Source organism: Apodemus sylvaticus, chromosome 5 (genome assembly GCF_947179515.1).
Source record: "Apodemus sylvaticus chromosome 5, mApoSyl1.1, whole genome shotgun sequence".
Taxonomy (NCBI): domain Eukaryota; kingdom Metazoa; phylum Chordata; class Mammalia; order Rodentia; family Muridae; genus Apodemus; species Apodemus sylvaticus.
Genome location: NC_067476.1, coordinates 163,180,392 through 163,206,735, shown reverse-complemented (window position 1 = coordinate 163,206,735; position 26,344 = coordinate 163,180,392). Strand labels below are relative to the sequence as shown.

The following is a 26,344-nucleotide window of genomic DNA, read 5'->3' as shown; positions in this document are numbered from 1 at the left end:
TTTATTTTTAGAACTAAAAAAATTATTTGTCTTTTTGAGACAAAGTTTTATTATGTACACCTGGCTGGTCTCAAACTCCTACTGTCTCTGAGTGCTGGAATTAAAGGCATGAACCACCGTGCCCAGCTTAAATTTTTTTAAAACGTTAATCTTTTTAAACATGGTTGTTGGGGATGAAACTCTGGCCCTCATGCTTATAAGGAAAACATTTTACGGAGCCATCTCCATAGCCCACAGCTACTTTATAATCCTTACATACTAATCCTATTAGGTCAGTTTCCTTACTCCTATTGAGAATGAATGATTTTTAAATTTATTTAAACATTTTGAGACTGGATCTCTCTGTGTAGCCCTGGCTGACCTGGAGCTTACTCTGTAGACCAGGCTGGCCCTGAACTCAGAGATCTGCCTGTCTCTGCCTCCAGAGTGCTGAGATTAAAGGCATGCACACCACCTCCACTTTAGAATATTATTTTGGTACTGGTTCTTTTGGGGTTGTGGCCTGGAGATTGTGAGTTTTGTCACTGTCCAGCTGATGGCTGGCTTGAGGGGCTGAGACCCAAGTACTTATCTGTCACTTGGACAGCTGTTCATGTCTCCTTTCATGTCTTATTCTGAGCTATGCTGTTTGCAATCTTCCTAGTACATGGCTCAGAGTCCAACTGGAGATGGAGGCAACACTTGTAAGCCCAACTCTATCTCCCCTTCTTGAGGTTTTTCTTTTCTAGGAATGCCCTGTACCTTCTGGAGAGGGGTGACACTCAGCTTTGACATCCAGCTCTTTGGAGTTTCTTTCTGCCTAAGTGGTCTAGACCACGCTCTGACCTTAGCCATTCTCAAAGACACAGTTCCCTGTCCCACTTGTCCCTGAGGTTGTGCTCTTGAAAGCCAGGCAAATATTATATCATTTTGCCCAGAGATGGAAGTGTGATCCAAGGGAGAGTTAGTTTTGTCATGTAGGAAACACAAGCCTAGTTTGTCAACTTTTGTGATTGATGATTTTCTTTCTTTTTCTTTTTTCTTTTCTTTCTTTCTTTTTTCCTTCCTTCCTTCCTTCCTTCCTTCCTTCCTTCCTTCCTTCCTTCCTTCCTTCCTTCCTTCCTTTCTTTCTTTCTTTCTTTCTTTCTTTCTTTCTTTCTTTCTTTCTTTCTTTCTTTCTTTCTTTCTTTCTTTCTTTCTTTCTTTTGGTTTTTCAAGACAGGGTTTCTCTGTGTAGCCTTGGCTGTCCTGGAACTCACTCTGTAGACCAGGCTGGCCTCGAACTCAGAAATCAGTCTACCTCTGCCTCCCAAGTGCTGGGATTAAAGGCGTGTGCCACCACCGCCTGGTGCCTTTTTTTTTCTTTTTTAAAAAGTAAAATGATTGGTGTTTAAACTGCATTTTGCACCAAGTCTGTATATGACAGTGGGGAGAAATGGCTTTTTTACAATGTCAAGACCTCTCATTCTTCATTTTGGTATGTATCTCTAGGTATCTATCTACTCTGTGTGCAGGGAAGATGTTTGCATGGGTGTGCAGGCCTGAAGTTGATGTCTGTCATGTTTTCCTTGGTTGTGTCCCATTTCATTCATTGAGGCAGGTTGTCTTGATAGAACTCGGAGCTCACCAATTCCAGCTAGTTAGCTAGCTTGATCTGGGAATCTATTCTGCCTCCCGAGTGCTGGGGTTACGGGTGGCTGCCACACCTGCCTGGCTTTTACAGAAGCTGTGCAGATCTGAACCCTAGCCGGAGCTCACACAGCAAGCACCTGGCTCACTCAGGAATCTCCCATGTTCTCCTACTTACCTCAGTTACATTTAAGATTATCCGACTGTGTGTCTCGTGTTTTTCATTCGTTTCATATTGAGGTATTTTTTTATTTTACGTGTAACTGGGTTCTCTGTGTACGCTGGCTGTTCGCCTGCCTCTGCTAGGATTCAAGGCATGTAACCACCCAACTTGTATTTCATATTCTAAGTGGTCCCCAGCTGGTGACACCTGTAGGAGGTGGAGTCTAGGTAGATGAAACAGGATGCTCAGAGGGTAGGCCTTCAAGTATGGCAGCCAGACCTTGCTTCCTTCTTGTGGGTTGCAAACAGCCTCAAGCTCCTGATACTGCAGTGCATGGGCTGTTCTCCTGCCATGTCTTCTCTGGCATGCTGCATCAGAGAAAGCTCTTCCTCACTGAGGCTCTTTTGTCAGTGAAAGTGCTGGGCTCCACCCTCTTTTTAGGGTGCATCCTCGGTGACCTAGGCATCTCAGTAGCTCTTGGCTCTCCTGACAATGCAATGCCAGCCACAAGTCTTAAATGTATGTAATGACTCTAAATTTTCAGGGATGTGAGTTGAGTTTTGCTGGGGGTTTTGTTGTTATTGTTGTTTATTTTTTTATTTATCTTTCAAGACAAGAGTTTTATGTGGACCAGCTGCTCTCCACATTATTATGTAGCTGAGGCTGGCCTTGAACAATTCCTGCCTATACCTCTGAAGTGCTGGGATTATATGTGTGTACTACCACTATACTCTGTTCCAAATTGAGTGAGGATTTTATAAACTGGACATGTGAACTGAATGGGGGACAAGTTGTATTAGAAATCAACCAAGGAGGAAACCCTCAGCAGGGAACCACCGGATAGAGCAGAGACACTGCACCTTGCAGGAGGTATGGCTGGCCTTCCCTGGGACACGAGGCTGATGATGAAGCCCTGGGGGGAGGGGAGGGGGGAGGCTCGGGAAGGCAGGTGCAAGCGTGCTGTCAGGCTGGGCTCCCTCGTGCACTCTGAGTAAGCTCCTCTGAGCTGAACTGTAAACCCGGTCACACAGCTATAGTTAGTCCTTTGTGGGAGTCAGCCAAGAGAATGTTGTCATGAGTCATTCTGGAGTTTTGTAGACAGCTGGCTCTGGAGACCGGGGTCAGTTTCAGGAGAAGGTAGGAGGTGCAGGTACCAGACCCATGATGTCCATTTATTTGGGTATGACATGTGGACAGAAGGGTGGCTAACCTTGGCATGAGGAGAGTGCTACCAGGACTGAGTAACTTTAGTGTCTGAGACTTGGCTTTCTACCCTTACCAAGAGTGAGACCCAGCCGCGAACTTAGCCTTCTAACCTCGGTTCCTCTCCGGCCTTGCAGAGAGCACTCAATGCATTCATTAGTCCTAAGACTAGTGGCCATCCACACCTGGTCCCAAACAAAGGAGTCTTGATTATGCATACGTGAATGCTGTGACTTTCTTGGAATTGTAGGGCAGCAAGAGGACTCTGTTCCAGACAGTTCAAGCCTGTATCCTACACCAGCTGCCTCAGGCTTCTGTACAAGACTGGATAGCCCAAGTGCCTTCTGGCTTTTTCAAGACTTTCTCTTCTTACAGGGACACACTGGTATAGAGGATTGAATAATGTGTGACCCTTCCCCCAACTCACACCCATCCGTAACACAAATAAACTTCTTTGGAGGAGATATCGTTGCAGTTGTAATGTGTTAAAAACTTTTCAAAGTGATCTTGGGATTTTGTAGGTCCCAAATCCAGGAACTGGTTTCATTGGAAGATGAGAGATACCAGCTATGTGAAAGGCTGACAGGATGGAATAAGCTTATCAAGGCTAACATGTGCAACACAACAAGACACTGTGTCAAAACAAAATAGAAGAGAGACCATAGCCAGGTGAGGCCAGAGATGGCTGAAGCCACCACAAGGTAAAGGTGACTGACACAATCACCCAGAAAGCAGGAACCAGCTAGAGGCCTCCAGCTACCATCTAGTATGTATTCTGTCTCTCTTTGTGTGTGTGTGTGGTTGTGTGTGTATGTATGCATGGAGATTAGAGGTCAGCATCAGGTATACAGGTGTATTCCTCAATCATTCTTATTTTTTTTAAAAGATTTATTTATTGTTATATGTAAGTACACTGTAGCTGTCTTCAGATGCACCAGAAGAGGACGTCAGATCTCATTACGGATGGTTATGAGCCACCATGTGGTTGCTGGGATTTGAACTCAGGACCTTCAGAAGAGCAGTCGGTGCTCTTAACCGCTGAGCCATCTCTCCAGCCCCCGTGCTTTTTTTTTTTTTTTTTTTTGTTGTTGTTGTTTTTTCAAGACAGGGTTTCTCTGTGTAGCCCTGGCTGTCCTGGAACTCACGCTGTAGACCAGGCTGGCCTCAAACTCAGAAATCCGCCTGCCTCTGCCTCCCAAGTGCTGGGATTACAGGCGTGCGCCACCATCGCCCAGCTCATTCTTATTTTTTGAGACAGGGTATTTCACTGCACTATCTGGGCCAGTGAGACCCAGGAATACCGATTCCCCACCTCCCCATAGCTGGGATTACAGATGCATGCTGCTACACCCAGCATTTTCATGTGGGTGCTGGGATTCAACTCATAGCCTATCACTTCTTCGAGTGAGCCATCTCTTTATCCCTCTGCCGTGCCTTTTTCTTTTTATTAAACAAACATCTTATGGAGCTGGTGAGATGGCTAAGCAGATAAAAGTAGTTGCCATTTCAGCTTGATAGATTTTTGATCCTTTGAACCTATGGTGGCGAGAACCTACTTCCAAAATTGTTCTCTGCTTCTACAAAATGAGGTGTTTTATACTTTATGATACTTCCTTTTCTCTTTGCTAGTTCTGGGATTTTCAACTTCAAATTATGGAAGTCAAATTGGCCGGTGGCAATGTATCAAAAAGGAGAGACATTTAAAGAAAATTTGTTCTTTAGTCTCCAGAGTGACAAAGGTTAAGACCCTAATGGTGTCTACTGCCCCTTGCATATAGATTTTGAGGAGGGGAGTAGACCTCTTAGCTCCACCCACTTAGTGTCCTTGAAAACAGCTGCCTCAGCTGTGTGTGGCTCCCACACTGGGCTCTGCAGGCGGGAATGAAGGGATGGGTGGGCACAGCCCTAACCCTACACCTTTCACTTAAGTCTTGGTGGCTCAGGGGCTGTGTTAGCAGCAAATGCTTATGCATGGAAGGAGGCTGCATCCTCTTGAAGAGGCTTGGGACCACACTGGAGACATGTCCTGGTGGGCCTATGGAGAGGACAATGCCTCAAGAAAGATCTTAGTACCATCGCTGAAACAGACCTGCAGAGTAGGGGTGTGGCACTGGGAGTCACCAGTCACCCAAGGGCCTGTGAGTTGCAGAGCCTGGGCTTTTCTATAGGTGCTCATTGTTTTGTCCCTGTCACCTAAGGGTTTCGGGGCACAGGCTGCAGTACACCTAACTGGTGGGTCCCATTAACCAGCATCCAGCAGACTGGCAAGAACCTGCTGAACCACTTTAAAATCTTCAAACTCTCATCAAGAGTGAAAAATTCTCTGATTTGGGCTGGGGGCTGTCACTAGGTAGAGAGAGTCCCACGGGCTTAGGATGCTCTTTGCCCTGAGTGTGTATCAAAAGAAGACTCTGGGGTTTTATTTTACAACTGTGTAATTTTACAACAATTAATTTACAACTGTGAATTTCTGTTCCTCATGTCAAGCCTATACTGGCTTGTAACACCCAACCTGCTTCCTCATTGTCTCTTTCTTTTTCACTGGCTCTCCAAACCTGCAGGCTGATGTTCAAGAACAAAATTTCTGTTATTTAAGGATTCCTGAGCACACTTTGCAAGTGAGGGCACCGTTTGTTTGTTTGTTTGTTTGTTTGTTTGTTTTTTGGCTTCAATGTGCACAGTTCCTTAGGTAGCTATTGCTTAGAGAACAGCTGGGGTAGGGTGGGGTTTGTATAGTAGTTATATAACCTATTTAGTTTAAAAGGCTGGGACAGGATCAGTACACAGGCTGAGAGTTATATTCTGCTTTTGAGATTAAAGTCCTCACCTCACCTTTTTGATACAGGACCCCACGAGACCCCAGGCTGGCCTCTATCTAAATACATAACAAAGGTTGAACTTTTTATCCTCCTACTGTCATCTTCCAAGTGCAGGGATGGTGTGTATAGATAGTACGGGCTGGTGGGAAGAGTCTCTTTCAAGGCATGAAATAAAAAAAATTTACATGTCAAATTCCTCATTCTCCAGTGCTGGATCTGTGTAGACTGTGGCAAGTCTCTTTGGAAGTTGATTCTGGGAGGGTCACTTGCATTGAGGTCCCAACAAGGAGCTTTGTCATCTGGAATTTGTTTTTCGGCCTTTTCAAAAAATGGAAAGACGAAATCCATAGCAACGTCCAATAAGATGGCCTTCTGGTTAAGAAAACACCCAGAAAGAAAGGGGCGAAATAGTAACGAAAATGTTCCCACAAAGTGCTTGCAAGCATCAGTTTAGAAGACTTGCTACCCCCCTCCCCCACGAGAAAAGTAAATAAAGAATAAATCAGCTTCCGGGTGTCCAGCTTCGCCCGCGGTGTGCAAGGTCCTCGTTACTAACCGCTGTAAGTCAGGGGAGCTGACCCGTCGCGTCCGCGGCGTCCTCTGCGTACTTCTCCGCCCCAAAAGCGCCTTCCTGCCAGGACTTCTGCTCCTCTCTGACCGCCGGGACCCCGGGAGCGCCCGCGCAGCTGTCACCGCCCGCCCTGGCCGCAGCCATTTTGGAAGGGTGCAGACAAAGGGCGAACCCCGCAGCTGGCTACCGCGACCCACCCGGCGCCGAGCGCCGCTGCTCTCCTGGCCCCACTGCCATTCCCACCCGCGCTCCAACAGCCGACCAGCACCCAGCACCTCGCCTGCTCCCCGGCCTCTGGCGTTCGCTGCCATTGGCCACGTCTTTTAAGAGCCCGCCGCAGCCAATCAGAGGCCACAGGGGCGCGGGCGTGGGCGGTGCGTGTTAGCGCGCCTGCGCACTTGGCCGCCCCCTCCCCCTCCCTGCGCGCCGCGCCCCCGCCCGCCCCGCGCACCGCCCCCCGCCCGCCCCGCGCCCCGCTGGAACCTCCTCCTGCCCAGGCGCGCTCGGCCGAGCGGCGGCGGCGGCGGCGGCGAGGAGGAAAGATGGCGGCGGGCTCGGATCTGCTGGACGAGGTCTTCTTCAACAGCGAGGTGGACGAGAAAGTGGTGAGCGATCTGGTGGGCTCGCTTGAGTCGCAGCTGGCGGCCAGCGCGGCCCACCACCACCACCTCGCGCCGCGCACGCCCGAGCTGCGGGCCGCGGCCGCCGGCGCGCTCGGGAACCATGTTGTGAGCGGCAGCCCGGCCGGAGCCGCGGGCGCAGGGCCGGCCGCCTCCGCCGAGGGCGCGCCCGCAGCGGCGCCGGAGCCGCCCCCCCGCAGGTAGAGCGCGGCCGGCGGGTGGGGGCCCGCGGCGCCCGGGCTCCAGCTCACCGCGCCGCTTGCTTGTTCCCGCAGGGCCCGCGCCGGCGCCCGCCAAGCTGAGGCCGCCGCCCGAGGCCAGCGCGGGGCCCTGCCCCGTCGCCGCCGCCGCCACCGTCGCCGCCGCCGCGGGGCCGGATCCCGCCGCCGCCGCCCCACCCGCCGGCCCCGGCGCCTCCAAGCCCGGCCCGCCTGGCCCGCCCGGCCCCGGCGCCGCGCAAACTTTGAATGGGAGCGCCGCGCCGCCCACCGCGCCGCACGCCGCACCTGCTGTCAGCCCGGTCAACAACGGGCCCGCGCCGCCGCCCGCCGCCGGCTCTGTCATCCAGGCGGCCCCCGCGCCCGCCGCGCCCTCGCCGCCTGCCGCGCCCGCGCCCGCCGCGCCCCCCGCCGCCCGCGCCCCCAGCGCCCGTCGCGCCAGCCCGGCCGCCCGGGCACCCCGCCGCGCCCGCGCCCCCCGTGTCACCCGCCGCCGCCGCCGCCGCCGCCGCCGCGCAGAACGGGGCCGCTCCTGCCCCCGCCGCGGCCTCCGGGGGCGCCGCGGGGTTGGGCCAGCCGGGTGCGGGTGCGCAGGGGGCCAAGGCCGAGGCGCCCAAGCCCGGACCGGGTCCCGGGCCGGGGTCGGCGGCAGCGGCGGCGGCGGCGGCGGCGGGGGTCGCGGGCGGGGGGCGCGGCGGGTGGTGTGTTGCTCGGGCCCGCTATGCCGGGCGCGCTGCCGGGGCCTGTGCCCGGGACCCCCGCGGGGCTGGCAAAGGGCGCGGCCGTGGCGACCCCCAGCCTGCCTCGGACGCCGGCGGCCACCACCGGTGCTATCCGGGCCACGCTGACGCCCACCGTGCTGGCCCCGCGCCTGCCGCAGCCGCCGCAGAACCCGACCAACATCCAGAACTTCCAGCTGCCCCCAGGTGAGTGGCAGCGCGTGGCGGGAGGCGAGGGCGGGTGCATCTGGCTGCCCTGGCGTTCCAGGAAGTTCTGGGCTGCATTCTGGGACCGTGCCCTGGTCGGGTGGCCCGCGAGGCCGAGGGGTGGCCTCTGCTCAGGTGACCTGCCAGTTTTGAGGGCTTCCCAGTCCTGGAGCTACCAGACCCCTCGGGGGACTCTGCTGTCCAGTTGGGGTGCTATGGGCTATCATCGTAGGGCCGAAGAGCCCTTCTCTCTCCTCCCTCAGGTGAGGTCAAGAGAGGGCGAACCAACTACTCACGGGCAGGCTAATGAAGTCTGTGGAAGGCATGGGCTTTCCCTGTTGCCAGGGAAGCCGGCTGGGGACTCCATGCTGGGAGCAGGCGGTTAGTGGTCATCGGTGCCTAAAGGACACCCTGGGTGTTTTTGTTGTTGCCCTCCCTGGAGGTCAGCAGGACACTCAGTGCGCAGGGGTCTGCGGATGCTGGAGATCATGGTGATGTGGGTGCTGGGACTCAGAAGCTGTCCCAGCGCTTGCAGATTCCACACATGATCTGACTCTGTTGTCCTCGAATTCCTCAGGGCCCCTTGGATTTGTTGAGTGGCTTCTTTTCCCGCTTGTAGACTGCTTTTGTTTGAGAGTCCTCTGCAGGAGTGTTCCACTGAACCCTGTGCCGGAGCGAGCCCTGAGCGCTCCTCCGGCACAGTGACTTGTGCAAGCAGTAGTAGCAGCGCCTCCCGCCGCGGTGGCAGTAGTAGAGAATTAGAAAACATGCTGCTACTGTGTCCTCTTCTGTTTTCTGAAAAGTGGTTTGGGTCACATTGAAGGAGCTACAGCATCTTTAGAATGTGGAAGTCAGTGAGGATTGGGAAGGCTCATCAAAGGTCCAGAGATACCTGCCCTGTTTATGGAGATACAGGATTAAGAAGTGTCGGAGGTTGCAGGGGTTGCCATGCTCTGAGGAGGTGCTGGGTGTGACATAAGGCCTAGGAGCTACAGATGTCTCTTGCCACACATCTGGGGCTTGCTGAGAAGTGCGCAGGGTGTGTGTGTGTGTGAGAGAGAGAGAGAGAGAGAGAGAGAGAGAGAGAGAGAGAGAGAGAGAGAAAGAGAGAGAGAAAGAGAGAGAGAGAAAGAGAGAGATTGAGAGATTGAAAGGTCTTGTTCATTATCTTCATTCTGACCTTTGGGTGGAAAGTATGGCTGATGTTTATAGTTTAAGGTGCATTATGTGCTTGTAGTCTGTTATTCGAAATGCCACAGTACCTTAACACTGCCTTACCCAGTGCAAGTATGTGCCCACATTGTCCTTTTATCAGGAAAGCTGGCGTAGTCAGGTGCCCATGGCATCCTTCCATAGCAATCTTGGCTTACCCTGGTTCCTTTGCTTTTGAGTGTTGTACAAGTGAAGTCTGTCTCCCTGGGAGAAGGACGATGTCATTTGAAAAGGGCATTGGCTGCTGTCTCCATCACTACTGTCTCCTTTTCCAGGTCAGGTTCAGGGTTGGTGTGTTTGAGCAGACTATAACTCCTAGGGGAAATGTCAACCTGTCCACTATTTGCACTTCTCTGCATCTGCATCAGTCCCATGTGTGTTGGAGAGTAGGGCAGAGTCTGTTGATGTCTGGGTGGCAGACACCCAGAGCTCTGCTTCAAAGTAGCCACATGCTTTCTAAAAAAGAGAAGGCTCATACCCATCTTCTGCACCTTTTGGCTTCTGTTGCTGTTTTGATAAGGAATGCTGATTGATTACCTTACTTTAAGAGCATCCAAAGCTAAGCTAATGTTTGGTGCTTAAAACTATTACCACCAGTGCGAGAAAACCAGCATCTTTTTAAACAGTCAGGGAGGCATAGTCAGAGAATGTAAACATTCTAATTTTGTCCTGTAACTGAGTAATCAGAACTTTTTCTAACTGATGTTCCTCCTTCATTGATACCTTTTATAATAAAATATATTCAGAAAAGGTGAAAATAGGTTCTAATAAAATTTTGTTTAGCCTATAGCAGCCTTTGCATGGTAAGGTGGAGAGAGGGGGGGAAGGCAGGTTTCAAGACTACACATAGGTGTCAAGTGGAATAGCATACCATTGGCAGTTGAGAGGAGAGTGAGAAAGGCTGAGTCCCTCCCAGTGCCCTCCTGATAGAGGTCATGCTGGGGGAGGGGAGGACACTGGCTTCACCCCAGGTCTTTGAGATCAAGTTTCATCTTCACTGTTCGCCAGGAACTTCTAATAAGCATGTTGAACTTGGTTTTTTTTTTTTTTTCTTCTTTTTTTTCTTTTTAAGCAAATGGACCCCTGATCTTCCCTGTCAGGACAAGTTTGTAAAGGGACAGGGATGTTACTGTGGTTGTGGTTGTGTTACTGTGGCTAGTTTGCTGGTGTCAAAGTCTAAGTTTGATTTACATTGAGAGCTTTAGACAGATCTGGAGAGCACTGAATGGCAGGTGCGCTTGTCAGGAGGCAGTAGAGGCAAGTCACAGTGTGACTACAGTTGCCAAAGGGGCAAGTGAGAGAACTCAGAAGTAGTGTGTGCTTTGGTGGCTTTGAGAGATCTGGGTGGAGGTTGCTGTCCTGCAGGCTGTTTTCTGACTTGGCAAATTAGCGTTTTCTTTTGTGTGTGTTCATTCTACCTTCATATTGAATTTACTCTCATATTGCTCTAGAGCTTGGCTAAATTGTAGGTTCTCTGTCTAAGAGAAAACATTCCTTCTGTTGGCCTGAATGCTGTGGCTCTGGAGTGAGCACAGGTGTCAGGTGCTGGTTCCCACATGTGGTGGGTTGTGGATTAGTGGCTTACTACATTTGGGCCTGCCTGAGTGGATGGGAAGATTCAGGCTTAGATTCTCAGGCAGCTCAGGGTGGAGAGCTGCCTGTGGAATCTGGGCTGGGGTTCTGGAGGCCAACTTTGGCGGCAGCAACCAAAAGGAACATTCTTGGATCCTTTAGCTTTTCTTACTTTAGGTTACAGTTGCTGTTTGCCTGGGAAAAATACATTGCTTATGGAGCCTCAGTTTGTCTGAGTGTAAAGTGACTGATGGCTTTGTGAACAGAAAATTCTGTCAGGGTAAGACATGGCTGGGCACAACTGCACTTTATTCCTAGTTCCCTGATCCTTTCCCTGCTTTAAGGGTGGTGTTGCTGTAAAAGTAACAGTCTTTTAAAGGTTAGTTTTATTCCAGTGAAAATTCTTAACCCAGTGGACAAGAAGTTTGGGGCAGGTTGTCTTGCTCTGAGTAGAAAGAACAGTGGACCATGCTGGGGTGGCCACCACCCACAGAGCCACATACTACCTTGTGGGAGGACCTCACCAGGGCCTGGCTTTAGGCCAAAGGTTGTAACCTAATTTGCTGCTGCTGCTGCTGGAGGAGGAGGAGAAGAGGAGAAACATTTGGGTAACCATAACTCAGGCAGTGGTGCACTTTTGAAGACCGGGGGTGGGTCTCCTTCCCAGTCAGAATCACAGCTGGCCTGTCATTGTCATCTTTGGGCAGTGTGCTGATATGATGACTGGCATTTGCAGCTGTTCTTGGAGCTGTTCAGCCTTGTGCTTTGGTGGTAGTAGAGGGGCCTGTGCACACTTTAGGATAGTGGTGTCATCCACACCTCATGCTGTATGTTCAAGAAAAAGGCTCTGAGCTTCGGGAGAACCCATCATATCAGCTTCGCTTTTTGTTTTGGTTTTCAAGAGGCAGGGTCTCTCATTAGATTGTCTGGGACTCTCATTCTATAGCCCATGTAGGCCTTGCTTGAGGTCCTTCAGTCCCAGCTTCCTGGGGATAGTGTATGCCATTATACTTGGCTTATTTATTGGTCTCCACGTATATGCACTGCACTTCTGGGCAGATTCCTGTATACTAGGGCTGCTAGGAAGAGTACCCCTGGCTTGAGTAGGAGTGAATGAAGGAGGGAAGATAGCCTGCTGGGAAACCTTGACACAATTGCCCCAGAGATGCCACTGGATCAAACCATGCCTGCCTCACTCAGCCCCCTGCCCTGAATGGAGTGGCTTGGTGGGGTGGTACTTAAATCAGGGTGTTCCAGGGTGCTTTCAAAGACTGCCTCTGTGTAAATGTGCACTTTCTCTTACTTACAGTATAAATTTGGAAACATCTTTTATAAATAGCTGGTTATATCTAAGTTGATCAAATTATAATAGCTGCTCTTCCCTCCCCCCCCCCCCCCCAAAATCTTGAAGCAAAGATGTAAAGTTCTATAGAAACTGCCTAAGGTCTGAAGTAGTTTGTGGAGTTTGAAGAAGCAACTTTGCTTTTCTTGATGAGTCTCTGTGCCTGGTCTGGGACGCAGCTGCTGCAGCTGCTGTGCAGGGCTGTTGTCGGCAGTCTTTCAGTCAGGCCTTGGCTAGCAATACAACTGCTAGATTAAGTTAGGAAGGTGGGAAGTCTGGGTGTTGTGCAGCTTTGTGCCTGTGCTGGAGCTAGGGTTACCTGGGTGCTGGTTTGAGTGCAGTTGGACCAATTCTCTTAGAGCATCTTGCTTGGCAGTGTTGTTCTGCAAGGCTGATCAGGCACTGCAAGGTTGTCTAAGGATTAGGAGTTTTATATTTTATGGTAGGACTGTGAAAGTTTTGGTTTTTACATTCTTTTGAATATTTGTACCAAAGACATAAAAGCTTGAAAATCTTAAAGAGCTAAGATTGTCCACAGTTGCCTGGCGGTGGTGGTGTACGTCTGTAATCCCAGCACTCTGGGAGGCAGAGGCAGGCGGATTTCTGAGTTCGAGGCCAGCCTGGTCTACAGAATGAGTTCCAGGACAGCTAGGGTTACACAGAGAAACCGTCTCGAAAAAACCAAAAAAAAAAAAAAAAAAAAAGATTGCCCACAGTTAGGATCCACCTTTGCCCTGTTCTTTTGTCACCCGTCTGCCTAAGAACCTTGTTGCTGCTGTATGGGGGCCAGTGAATTTCATGTAGACATGCAGCTTGCTCCATGATCATGTTCTGGTAGGAACTTAGGATGGGAAGGGTTGCTGGAAGCTCAGGCCCTTTGCCACTCAGAGTCTGTGAAGTTAGGAGAACCCTGTCCTTCCCGAAGCTTTAAAATATGGTGTGTGTACATGGTGAGTGTGGGTGCATGTGCTTCAGCACACATGTGAAGAGCAGACAGTAGTGTGTGGAGTCATTTGTCCTTGCACCTTTCTGTGGGTTTGGGGATCAAGCTCAGGATGCCAGGCTCGTATAACCTATTAAGTGCCTTTATTCACTGAACCATCTCTGTGTCCTTCCTGAGGTTTTGAGAGACCATTTTTTTAAGGTCTTTTCCTCTATATGGTAGAGTGACTCTGTGGAAGGCACTTCCTGGTTTCTGTGGCCCTCAGACTTTTGCAGGGAGTATACCCACAACATCCAGGTGGATGAGGCTGATGACCGTGGGTTTTGGTGTCATTGCTCTGAGGGACTTCTGGGTCTTGTGACAAACTGCATATCTGGCTCTAGAGTGAGACCTTAGTAGTGAGTCTGCTCTGTGGGTCTGAAGGCGTGTAATTTGAGGGTCTGAGGTCTTGGTTGATGCTGAGCAGCAGAAAGAGCTGAGCCCTCCCTGTGCAGGACTGCTGCCTGGAGCATCCTGCAGAGTCAGAACTGGGGTGTGTGGCCTAGAGCAGCCAGGGCAGAGGCTGAGCATCTCTTGATCTGAGAGCACTTTTGAGAAGGTGCTGGCAGGGGTGACGGTCCTTGGCTGGTGACCTTTCACAAAGAGAGGCAAAGAATGGAAGGGGAAAAGCCTGCTTTTTTACTTTTTGTGTTAAAATACATGGGCGGGGGCTCAAGATTGTTTTTTTCCCTGTGTGTACCAGTTTGTGTGCACATGTGTTTGTGCATAGTATATGGTGTCTCCCTACTGCCTTAGAAAAGACAAGGCTGCTCATGGAACCTAGAGCTTGGTGAACATCCAGACTGGCTAGCAAAGCTCAGGGCTCCTCCTTTCTCTGTGCATCAGTTCTGAGACTATAGTGGCACCTGCCAGGCCTGACTGGTCCTAGAGTGTGCTTTGGATTAAACTCTGGTCTTCCTGTGCGCACAGCAAGTATTTTACTGCCTGAACTATTTCCCCAGTCCCATGTTTTAAAATTAATCTATCCTCACTGTGGGGTGTGTGTGTGTGTGTGTGTGTGTGTGTGTCTTACAACTTGGTAGAGAGGCCAGAGGTTATTCTTGGGAGGTGTTTCTCACGTGCCGACTACTTGTATGTCGAGAAGGGTTTCTCATTGGTTGGAACTTAGCAAGTAGGATGGACTGGTTGGCCAACAAACCCTTGGGATCCATGGGACAATGCTTGTCTAGTGCTGGGGTTGCAAGTGTATGCCCTGGCTGTTTATGTGGGTACCGGGGCTCAAACTCAGATCCTCACACTTGTGCAACAAACACTTTACAAACTGGGTTCTCCCCCAGCCTTCAGGATTAGTTTTTGAGAGACTTTGGGTCTTACACAGGGGTTCCCTGACTTGATGGCTGTTCCTATATAATCCACTCGTAAGCCTTGTGGAGAAGCTCCCACTCACAGGATCAGGTTGCTTGGTGCTCAGCTGAACGTTGTGAAACAATTCAGAATACTACTGCCTCTCAAGCAGTAGTTATTTGTAGACATTTGAAGGAAAGCCTTGGCTGACTTGTTTGGACAGGGTCTCCATGTGCTGCCCAGGATTCCTTGGAGCTTGCAGTTCCCTTGCCCTTGTCCTTGCCTCCTTAGTGCTGTGTGTGCAGTTACAGGTATGTATCACCACACCTGCCGTTTGCCCCTCCCTCAGTGTTGCATGGGCGTTAGTATTTTCCATCCTGCTTTTTCTGATTTTAAGTTTTTATTTACTATAGGAAGTTGCAAAGTTAGTTTGGTAGAAAATAAGTCTTTTGTCATTGCTCCTTGCCCAGACTTTCTTGTCAGGGCTGACCATTTTTGCCTCTTGTTATGATTATATTTGATTTCATGAAGTCTGAACCTTTCCCTTCCCTGCTGAGCGGCTAGCTTGCTCTGCCCTGGGTTTCTGTACTCTCCCGGCCTCGGGCTTTTGAGGCTTTGTTGTATTGCCGGCACCTCAGCCTGTGCACACCCTGTGCTGGGGCGTCCTAGCCTGCTGTAATGGCCCACTCTTACTTGCATATTTCCATATACACTTGCACATCTCATGGTTGAGCATTTTCTAGGCCTTGAGAGAGATTACTTTGCAGAGGCTGGGCCAGTTTACATGTCTATAAGTATTGCCAAAATATGACTTTTTTGGGAATTAGTACTGAATAGGGCCTATGTAATTGTGCTTTGATTGTGTCTGTGACTCAATTGGTGTGGGTCTTGTTAGTGTGGTTGGTGCTGGGGCACGCTGCCTGATCTCACTTACTATGAACTTGCCGAACTGCACCTAAAAATACATAGCCTGGCAGTGATGGCGCACGCCTTTAATTCCAGCACTTAGGAGGCAGAGGCAAGCGGTTTTCGGAGTTTGAGGCCAGCCTGGTCTACAGAGTGAGTTCCAGGACAGCCAGGGCTACACCGAGAAGCCCTGTCTTGACCCCCCCTCCCCCAAAACAAAACAAAACATGCTGACCCCTGAGCATGCTGAGTGGGGTGCTGAGGGCCTACCTCAGGGTCTCAGTTACAGATCCCTGTTCGTCTGGCATGGCCCTTGTGTGGGGCCAGGTACTTGACAGAGAAATTTCAAAATATATTTCTGGCTGTGATGGGTGCCTATGCCCGAGAGGTGATGCTAGGTAGGCAGGGCGGACCTTCCTGGGAGTGAAGAGAAGGGCCAGCCATACAGTTTGTCCAGGGAACGACAGAGGAAGGTCAGGGGTGTGGGGAGAAGGGTAGTAGGAGGTGAGGCTGTGTTGGTTCAGTCTAGGAATTGAGATTTCTCTCACCTGGGAACCAGCTGTTGAGGGTTTAGTCAGGGCAGTGACAGAAAGAATCAAGCTTTGTTTTGTGGTCCCTTTTGGGTCTGTGAACTGTGGAATACAAAGTTGTTTGTTGTGGGGGCTGGGCAGAGGCAGAGCATGGGACTGGTGCTGTGAGGTGAGCGTCAGTGGACTTGTTCATGGCCTCAGCTCTGGGGCCTGGTTAGTGATCTTGTTGGTGAGTCTGATGCGTGGGCCATGCTGATGGATGCCCTCTGGATGGAATGTACAGGGTTCGATGTCTTATGTCTGAGTGGGAACATTGGGTAGTGAACATAATTTTGAGCCCAGGTGGAGGTAAGAAATTGAGAGTCAAGAGTATTTGATGGCCCTTATGATCATGGTGGGAAGATCTATGGGCTCCTCCTTCTAGGCATGCCCTGCACCTGGAAACAGTGGCCTGCTCCTGGGATGGGATGTGGAGTCCCTCAAGCCTGGGGGTGGCTTGGGAGGAAGGCCTCCCAAGCAGGCAGGTGTGAAGAACCAACTCTGGGGGATGGGAGATGGAGATAACATAGCGTAGACACCGTACTGGAGTCTGTTTTTGGTGTGGGGACCTGTGACTGGCCTCTTTGACATTGTAGGTGGTCTCAGGCCCAGCCAAGTGGCCAGGTGTGTCTGTTGCTATAGGCTCCATACTGTGTGCTGATGTTCTAACTTTCAGTCTGTGGCCTGTCTCTGGGCCTTGAAAGTCTCATAGTAGGGATAACACCCCCCCCCCCCCCCCAAGGTGCTGAATAAGCAGAAAAATGCCCTGCCAGAGATGCAGAGGCCTCTGTGAGGAGATTTGGCAGCTCAGTGTGTTGGCAGCTCGTGGGGACCTGCTGTGGTTCACTTTGAAGTCTGTTTTTGTGTTTTACACATCTGTGTGCAGGGAGTGGGCTTCTATAGGGATCACATGGGGAGTGTCTGCATCTGCTAGGGGAGCGCTCACTGTGCTTGAGGAGTCAGGGAGCCTGTTTGGTGCAGTGACTCAGTGTTCTCTGGCCTCAGCTTGGTCATTCTGTGAGGGTGCTGATGGGCTGTTTCACAAGGCTCCTTTGAGTTCTTTGAGTTCTGTTCCACCTTGCAGCTCCGGTTTGTAGCTGGGGCTCCCTGGTTAATAATGCCTGTGAGGTTAGTTATTGTGGTCATGCCAGCTGCAAGAGTAGCAGGTGGTGGGCAGGACCTTCCCCTTGTCCTTAGGTCTTGTCCCAGAAGCATCATAACTCTCTTTCTCTAATTCCAACTGGGAAAATATGGTAATTGGCTGTTTCCCTCCCTCCTTCCTTCCTTCCTTCCTTCCTTCCTTCCTTCCTTCTTCCTTCCTTCCTTCCTTCCTTCCTTCCTTCCTTTCTTCCTTCCTTCCTTCCTTCCTTTCTTTTTTAAATCCTAGGATGTTTATTACAAAGATAAACCCTGATCCTTGAGATGGACTTATCGGTAGGATTTCTGGTATCGGGCACGGGCACGGGCACCAGGACCTCCAAACTTTTTGGTTTCAGCGACGAGGGTCAGCTACAAGCAGGGTTCGATCGTACTGATGAGGATATCTTTGATCTCCTTCTTAGAGGCTTCAGCCACATATTTTTGGTAATAAGCCACCAGAGCTTTTGAGATGGACTGTGGGATAGCATAAATTTGGGCCACATGACCACCACCCTTCACATGGACCCAGATATCCATACCAGCAAATCGCTCTTTGCCCAGAAGCAAAACAGGCTCCAGTAATTTGTACTGCAGTGTGCGTGGCTCGATCATCTCCAGGGGACGTCCATTTGCCTAGATGAGCCCATTTCCTGGCTAGCAGTGGGCCACAGCAAGGTCCGAAGGCCTGCACAGACTGCAGCGGGCCCTGGGATGGCCTAATTGGCTGTTTCTAAGTGCCAAGAATATTGGGGAATTGGACCTGTACAATGGAAGGAAGGGGAGGTTGAGGGACAAGGAACAGGTCCTAGGATATGGCTGAGTAGGCAAAAGGGATGGTCTGGGGAGGTTCGGCTTCAACCTCAGATGCTTTGTGTTAGCGGCAGAGGGAGGAAGAGACGGTTGCTAGTTGTGGGGAGCAGAGCTCTGTAAGTCTGGAGTGCAGTTTACTAATAGACCATACTCTCCATCCTAGAGACACTTGGTCAACTGTGTTCCATACAGGACACTGCAAACTTTTCCCTGACACTTCCTGGCAAGTAGGTGGAGCCACTTTGGTGCCACTTAGGGAAGAATTTAGCACAGAGGGAAGTTGGATCATAGAATGTGTGTGTAACTTTAGGGTGACTCAGTGAAGTCCTGGTCCTGTGAGGAGCTGTAGGGAATTTCTCACCAGGCTCATTACACTGTCTGGGTCCAGGTGTCTCTTGACTTCTGTCCTCCAACCTCTGACTCTGGTTTGGAGGCCTTGCCAGACTTTAATTGGTTCTAGTTTCACCCCTTGGGTCCCATGACATGGCTCCATTGCCACAACGTTTGTAATCACTCTTTGAGGGGCTGATTGAAGGTTGAAGAGAGAGAGAGATGACCTTTCTTTCATCCTTGGGATACTTTGTAGGCCAGATTCAGCTCTGTGGGATCTCTGAGTTACTGTTGTCTTAGCATCATGGCCCTGAAAACCCCATTGTCCAGCCTGGCTTTCCTAGAATCCTAGCATTGTTGTTCTGTGACTTTCTCACCCCAGACCTGGCTCCAGAGGGTTACACCTCATGATTGCATGCAGACAGCATTGAGCTTGAACCTAGGTGACATGTATGTGTATGTGGAGTACTCTGTGTGTGTGTGTGTGTGTGTGTGTGTGTGCGCGCGCGCGCATGTGTGCATCGGTTGTACATGACATACATGTGCTGGGACATGTATGAACACCATTCTTAGATGACAGAAATGCACTAGGACCAGACCTAGTGGCACAGTCTGTAATCCCAGCTACTCATTTAAAGGCTGGTGTGGAAGGATCACAAGTTCAAGGCCAGGCTGGCTGCAGCCTCAGCTCCTGACTGAAATGCAAAGTAAAAAGAGGACTTGGGCACAGCTTTTGAGTCTCTGTCCAGGCTGTGCAAGGCTCTTCCTTCATTGCCTGGCAGCGGGCTGAAAAGGACAAAACCAGTGTCCTGGTGTTGGTGTAGACCGGGTGGCATCACTACTCAGGGCTTTCTGTGAGCAGCATTGTGCCTCCTGAGGTAGAGACTTTTCACAGGCAGCACTTCCAGGGAGATGAGCTGCTCAGTCATGTTACTGAGGAGACCTGGCTGGGGCTGTTGCTGCAGTTTTCACAGCCTTCTCCTCTGGTGGCTAGCTTTGTTCTTCCATGTGTTTACAGCAGCCTCAGCGCTGGGAGGAGATTGTCCAGCCATGGCGACACTGTGTGGTTACAGGTGTCTCTCTCTCTCTCTCTCTCTCTCTCTTTCTTTCTGTCCCCACTGTTGGGACAGCACTTTAGATGCTCTTTGAGCACAAGATGTCCTTCCTCTGCCAGATACCTGGTCTGCCGAGGAAGCACTGTGAGTTCTCTGCTGCTTTTGGAATGAAATTTAGACTCTCAGAGCAGTCTCACCCCCCCCCCCCCCCCCGCCCCCAAATCAGTCTGGCCTTCCTGTCAGCTTTGTGCTTGACAGTTAGGACCTTTGTCCTTGGCAGAGCTTGGTGTGTCCTGCCCTGTTGCTGGGTTGGTTTGTCATTCTGGCTTGGAGACCCAGCTGAGCAGAGTCTCAGTGAGGTACAGTGAGGTCCCCCGTCCCAGGTGGGTGCATTATTTAAGCATCTCTGGAGCTTCCTGTTGCTTCAGTGCAGGTCTTGCTGTGGTCTTGTCTACTGAGTGGGAGCACCCACACACTCCTGTGGTGGTTTGAATATGCTTGGCTCAAGGAGTGGCACTAGTAGGAGGTGTGGCCTTGTTGGAGTAGGTGTGGTTCTGTTGGAGGAAGTGTGTCACTGTGGGGCTGGCCTTTGAGACCCTTCTCCTAGCTGCCTGGGAGATATTCTCCTGTTCACCTTTGGAACAAGGTGTAGAACACTCCTTCTCTAGTGCTATGCCTGCCTGCATGCTACCTGTTTCCTGCCATGATGATAATGGCCTAAACCTCTGATCCTGTAAGCTAGCCCCAATTAAATGTTTTCCTTTATAAGAGTCACCTTGGTCATGGTGTCTCTTCACAGTAATAGAAACCTTAACTGAGACATACACCCTCACCATCTGGCATAGCACCCATGTGGCTGAGATGTCCCAGGTATGATTCAAGGAGTCTGTAGGATACCATGTGGCTTGGTTAAGGGTTGATGACTGGTGTTTAGGAGACTATTAATATTAATTAGCATGAGACGCCACACAAGGGACAGGGTGTGTGCTTTGGGATCTCACATATGTGGATCTGGGTTGCTTACAGACTCTGTACCCTGCCTGGCCTGCTTCCTTTTATGTCATTTCACATAGAGTCTGCAGGAGAGCTCAGAGCTGGCATCCCAGGTGACCATGCACCTCACTGCTGTCCTGGACTATGGAGTGGCCTCTCTTCCTTCCGTTTCCTCCTGTGCATGGGAACTGCCTCTCTGTATGGTCCTAGCACGGTCATGTCATCTTACTGTGATACTGTAGAAGTCTCTTAACCAGTAGCCTATGGGGATTGGTTCTTCTGGGTGTTCTGCTTTTTTGTAAGAGCTTTTCTGTTGTTGGTGTCTCAATGGCCATGGTCTCCATAGCTGTCTATTGTGTCATGGGTGTCTAGTGTGTGTGGTCTCTGCAGATTTTTCTGTCATCTGTGTTGTTGTCTATATAGAGGGGCACCCCATCCATCTCCCAGGGTAAGTATGGCAGACAGACAGACCGCAAGCTCTGTAGCCTTGGACGTTGTCAAATTGTCTTTTATGTGTCCAGTTGTTGCTGTGAAGGTGGCCTTCTGAAAATAGACTGTTTACTTATTGCCTGTGAATCTGGGAGTGCTGAGTATCTAACAGATATAAGGTGAATCATTTCAGGGTATGGACTTTCAAAAGATGGGTGACTTTTTTTTTTTTTTTTTTTTGATTTGTTTTTTTCGAGACAGGGTTTCTCTGTATAGCTCTGGCTGTCCTGGAACTTACTCTGTAGACCAGGCTGGCCTCCAACTCAGAAATCCACCTGCCTCTGCCTCCCAGAGTGTTGGGATTACAGGTGTGCACCACCACCGCCCGGCGATGGGTGACTTTTTTAACCCATGGGGATGTTCCTTCATTTGGTGTTGGGAGAGAACAAAAAAATCAACCTGGAGTCCAGCTCTGGTCTGGTGGGGGGGAGGAAGGGTAGGTGTACAGGAGAGCCCCCTGAGGACACACAGAGTAGCCTGGTACAGGAGTGTGGTTGAAGGTGCTTGCCTTCCCTAAGCCTTCCCAGAAGGAAAGTGGGAGAACATGTCACTGTAGGGATGGGGGTCAAAGGGCATTTCCATAGTGTTTTGTTTTTGAGACAGGATCTCATTATGTAGTCCTGTCTGGCCCAAGACTCTCTGTGTAGACTGGGGTGGCCTTGAGCACCAGCAGTGTCTCCCTCTGCCCTTGAGTGATGGAGTTAAAGATGTGCACTTCTACACCTGCTAAGGAGAACTTTGGGAGCGGGTATTCCCTAGTATAGACAGAGTGTGGGTTACATGGGCGAATTACCATTCCTAATAGCATGTGAAGGCATCTAAGGCACTGGTGGTGCATGACTTCAAGCCCAGTACGACTGAGGCAGAGGCAGACAGAAGGGACTCTGAATCCTAGGCTGGTCAGAACTACATAGTGAGACTATGTCTCAACAAACAAAACCACCAACGGTGAAGCCAACTCGATTGGTGTGCCTGAGTGACTGCTGTTATGTAGTGTGAACAGCATCTGCCTCTGTCCCCTCTGGTGCTCACCAGAGCCTGTGTTGCCATTTGTGCTTAGACTTTGTGATGCTGTGTCGCAAACACAGTGGGATAGAGGGAGGAACTGATGGCATTGCAGTGTGGAGGGAGAAGGCCTCAGGAAGGACATAGGGAGGGATGTGTATGGCTAATATAGAAAGAACAGGGAGGCAGGCAAGGCCTTGTTCTTTCCCTGGACATGCTGACCACATGGAAACAAGGACACTGGTGGCTGGCCATCAAGGCTACTGATGAAAGTTATCCAGGAGAGGAGTTGCAGGTGGTTAGGGTAGAAGTTGTTCCACGAGTACAGACTTCCGTTGGTTAGGATCTCATCCTTGGTCTCCTCTTCCCAGAACTCTGCTGAAGCACTGCTGGACTAAGTCAGCTGTGGCCATAGGCCTGGGATGGCGGGACAGAGAAGCACCACAGCCTAGGGGCTAGCCAGGAGAGCAGAGCTAGCACACACAGTTGGTCCCACCTTTCTGTTAGGTGATTTCTGAGGTGATCAGTTATGGAGTGAGGCCAGCCAGTCTCCTCATGAGGGTACTGAGGACTGAAGGACTGTCCCAGTGGTTGTGGTGATCACTAAGTGTGTGTGTAGGGAGGCTGAGCCAGACAGTGAAGAGGGCCAGGGTAGCCAGGTGTTTGGCATGGCCACTGGCACAGGTAGCAGAGGTTGGCTGGTGGACCTCTGGCTACCAAGAGCTGGGCCTTCATCTTGTGCTTTGCAGGGCCAATGTCTGTCCTGGTTTCAGGGAAAGGGTGGGCTGACAGGGACGGCACCCTGTAGCATCAGGGTTAGGCTAGGGTGTAGACAGTTTCTCACCCACCAGGAGCTTTTGTGAGTGTGAAAGGGGCCACAGATCAGCTGAGCTGGACAAGCCAGTTGGGATATCATGCTCAGGGTCAAGTCCTGCCTTGTCTTGTCATGGTCCCTCCGAGGGCCCAGGAAGCACCTCTATAGGCCCGCCTCCCATCTCCGTGCTTCTTCGTACTGACAGCGTGCCCTGGGGAGGCTGTGAGGACTTGTGGAGAGCACCCGTGTTCCGGCTGCTGTGTTGAAGAGCGTGGTCATTTCTGCATTGTTCTATGGCAGTTCCTCCTTTAAGAAGCTCTTTTCCAGTGATGTCTCTTATTTTGGGATGCCTATGAGTCCCTTGTTTTAGTGCTTTCCCCAAGCCTGAATATTTCTAGTGAGGTTCTCCCTACTTCCGCTCCCCACTGGATCCTTTATTCTTGGGTCCTCCCTGCTTGGGTCCTCCTCACCCCTACACTCCTTCCTGGATCCTCCCTACCTTCTCTCTATAGTCCTTCCTTCAGGTTCTCCCTCCTCTACTAGCAGGGCTCGGTACTTTTGACAAGAATTTCAGAATTGCCTGGTAGGTAGACAGCAGGCAGGACCAAGACAGGGGCCCCTGAGGAGCTTAGGTTAGTGGTAAGAGGGGTCTGTGGGACCTGTGAGGTTTAGGTCACTTGTGAGCATGGGAGTACACACAACATGTGGCAGAAAGGAGGAGGCAGGGATGATGAGCCTCTCAGGCAGGACCACGGACAGACAAGATCATAGACAGCTCTTGGGCAGCTCTGACAGGTGCTGTGCACTGCTCACAGATGAGGAAGTGTGTGGTTCTTCTTTTGAAGTTACTTTGTGTTTGTGACCACACTCAGCATTCAAACCTGTTTTCATGTGACACAAGGACTCAGTTGTATCTTCTCAGTAAGTTGTACTCAAGTGACTGGACAGAGCACGGGCAGTGGCTCTGGGTAGATGGGCAAGTGTCTGACTAAGCAAGATGGCATCCACTTTGGTATGGAGGTCGATGGCGTAGCCACATAGGTTCATGGGAAAGTTGTGCTGTTGGGCTGTAGTTAAAAATTGGGCAGGCACAGTGAAAGATGGCAGAGGGCGCGTGTAGGCTTATGTAAGAGCCTTGTATGTGTTGGGGAGGTAGGGTAGAACAGTATTCAGGTGTCAGGGCTTAGACCTGAAAGCATGCAGGGAACCCTGGGAAGTTGTAGAACCTGGCTAGGATTTCTTAGCTCAGCTCTGATGTTACACAGGAGAGACCGGGTGTTGCTGTGGGAGCAGGGAAGGCCCGGCTGGCAGTTAGTACCCACAAGCCCACAAGCAGGCACTCACTCAGATTTATTTCTCAGGAGGTTGCTGGCAGTCATAGTTGTAAAATGAGCTTAGAGACGAAATAGTGGGCATGGAAGATGGGTGCATGGCACAGTGTGTATGGAGATGCCACAGTTAAACAGGCATCCTTGGATGACGCTGGCTGGCAGGAGGGTTGTGAAGCCTGGAGTGGCACTGCAGGATGTCCGAGAGCTATGTGCAAATAAAGGCCTTGGAAGATGACATACTAGTGAGAGCACGAAGTGGGCGAGCCTCGGGTTTCAGGGGAGTGGCACTGATCTCCAGACATCATAGGAAGGTCAGGTTCAGGGTAGTGCTGGGGGCTGTTGGTGGCATCTCAATGGGTTTGTCGTGCAGGTCTCCAAAGGGTTCACTCTGACAGGCATGGTCCTGTTCCAACTCTCCCAGTCATATGGGGATGATTTCTGGGGATTTGACACACACATTAGGGCACTTGTGGCACTCAAGCGGTGCGTAAGCCCAGGGGTTTTAAAGTAGTTTCTGTGCCACATTAGAACCCTTCCTTCCATTTGTGCTCAGCTAAGCAGGCGCTGATCTGTTCCAGGGAAGGAACTATACAGCCTCAGCTCTGTGCCCCTTGGGCTCTCCAGGTTATTCTGGCCATTGATTGCTATCAGACATGGTTATAGTTGAGAGGAACCCTCTCAAGTTACAGCTCTTGGTGTGGGGACAGGTATTCTGTGTGTCAGGACGGGGGCAATGAACCTGGGACGAAGAGGGACCTGCAGTAGCCCTTGATGAGTGGCGCCCTTGGGACAGGATCACCATGAACTCCCCTCTGTCTGTCTGTCCTCAGAGGAATTATGGGTACTTTTGAAATTGGTTGCTGGCTTCTGTGACTGTGCCATTTTTGGTTGGTTAAGTGAAATTTGACACTGTACACTTGGAAACCAGGATGTCCTTCATCATGGCCTGATTGTTCCCAAGTGGACTAAAGGACCTTTGGTTTGTGACAGACAGGAGCTCCGAGTTGGCAGAGAAAGGAGGGGCTGCCTGTCACAGTGTCTTAAGCAGGTGTCCTTTCTGCCACAGCCAACCCTGTTGTGTGGTTCACTAGAGTGTGATCTTCTACTTGGAGTGGAGGAAGTACAGTGAGTCTTCCCCCCAGGGTGAACTGTCCTCCTCCTTCCCAGTGCCTTTGAGGAGACTTTCCCAGAGGGAGAGGTCTCTGGAAAGCTGCAGTGCAAAGGGTCATGTTGGCCTTGGGTGAGGGAAGACTTCAGGAAGATGTGTGAACTGCTCCTGTGTCTTCTGACTGGGCTGAGGAAAGGCCTCAGGACATGGAAGCATCAGAAGTAGAGGGGATCAGTAATCTTGACTTCAAAATTGAAGTGAGTTTTGGCAAGGTGGGTGCAGGTTAAAGCACTTTACAAAGGACTGCTCCAGTTTACTGCAGTGGTGGCCAGCAGCTCTCACACAGAGGAAGGCTGTAGTGTTTGAAGAGACATTTTCACCATCTCATCTAACTGCCACAGTGAAAGAGACTGTCCACGTGGAGTGGGACTCCCAGGTCCTGCAGGGGCCTGCGGCAGTGTGGGGGTCTGGAGAATAAAGGTGAAGTGTGAGAACTTACTCACCAGCCTATTACCTCACTCCATGCCACTCCGGTGGGAACGAGTGGTCTAAAACTACTGGGCAAGATGAAGCAAGTGTTGCGGTGCATAGTTCTGTCTGTATGGGATTCTAGAAAAAGGTGATACAGCTCAGCGGCAGCTCCGTGGTTAGCATGGGCCAGCTCTGGGTTCAGTTCTTTTGTTTTTTTTTGTTTGTTTGTTTGTTTGTTTGTTTGTTTTGATTTTTTTTTTTTTTTTTTTTTTTGGATTTGGTTTTTTTCGAGACTGGGTTTCTCTGTGTAACCCTAGCTGTCCTGGAACTCATTCTGTAGACCAGGCTGGCCTCGAACTCAGAAATCCGCCTGCCTCTGCCTCCCAGAGTGCTGGGATTACAGGCGTGTGCCACCACTGCCCGGCTCTGGGTTCAGTTCTTAACACTGGGAACCCTGCCCGCCAAACAATACAAAACCTAAAGTGAACTGTAGTGGAAGTGCTTTTTTAGAGCAGAGGTTGCAGTGTGACCCTGGGGACATGTGTAGTGTGGGGGAACATTCGCATCACAATGGTGCCCCTAAGATAGTGAGTTGTATTTTTGTGAGCTATGTTTCAGTAAAGTTGCAGGAAAAGTTCATGCTATCCTTCCTTCTCCTTGGTGCTATGAACTATTTTATTTGCAGGGTCAGGAAAGGTGTTTGCAGCTGGAACCATGTTTGGGTTCAATAATAATAACAACAACAACAATGCAAGTATTGTTTTTAACAATTATTTAACTAT

General features: G+C 50.7%; 1 protein-coding gene and 1 pseudogene across 1 annotated transcript in view; one reads left to right on the top strand and one right to left on the bottom strand.

The window, feature by feature from the left end:
• The first annotated feature begins 6,840 nt into the window (after positions 1 to 6,840).
• Positions 6,841 to 26,344, top strand: part of Taf4 (TATA-box binding protein associated factor 4) — a 72,917-nt gene continuing 53,413 nt past the window's right edge. Inside the window, 4 exon segments of the mRNA XM_052184497.1 lie at positions 6,841 to 7,173; positions 7,175 to 7,606; positions 7,608 to 7,886; positions 7,888 to 8,128. Of these exon segments, the coding sequence (XP_052040457.1) occupies positions 6,907 to 7,173; positions 7,175 to 7,606; positions 7,608 to 7,886; positions 7,888 to 8,128 (1,219 nt within the window). The 5' untranslated portion in view covers positions 6,841 to 6,906.
• Positions 17,444 to 17,796, bottom strand: LOC127686362 (40S ribosomal protein S16-like; annotated as a pseudogene).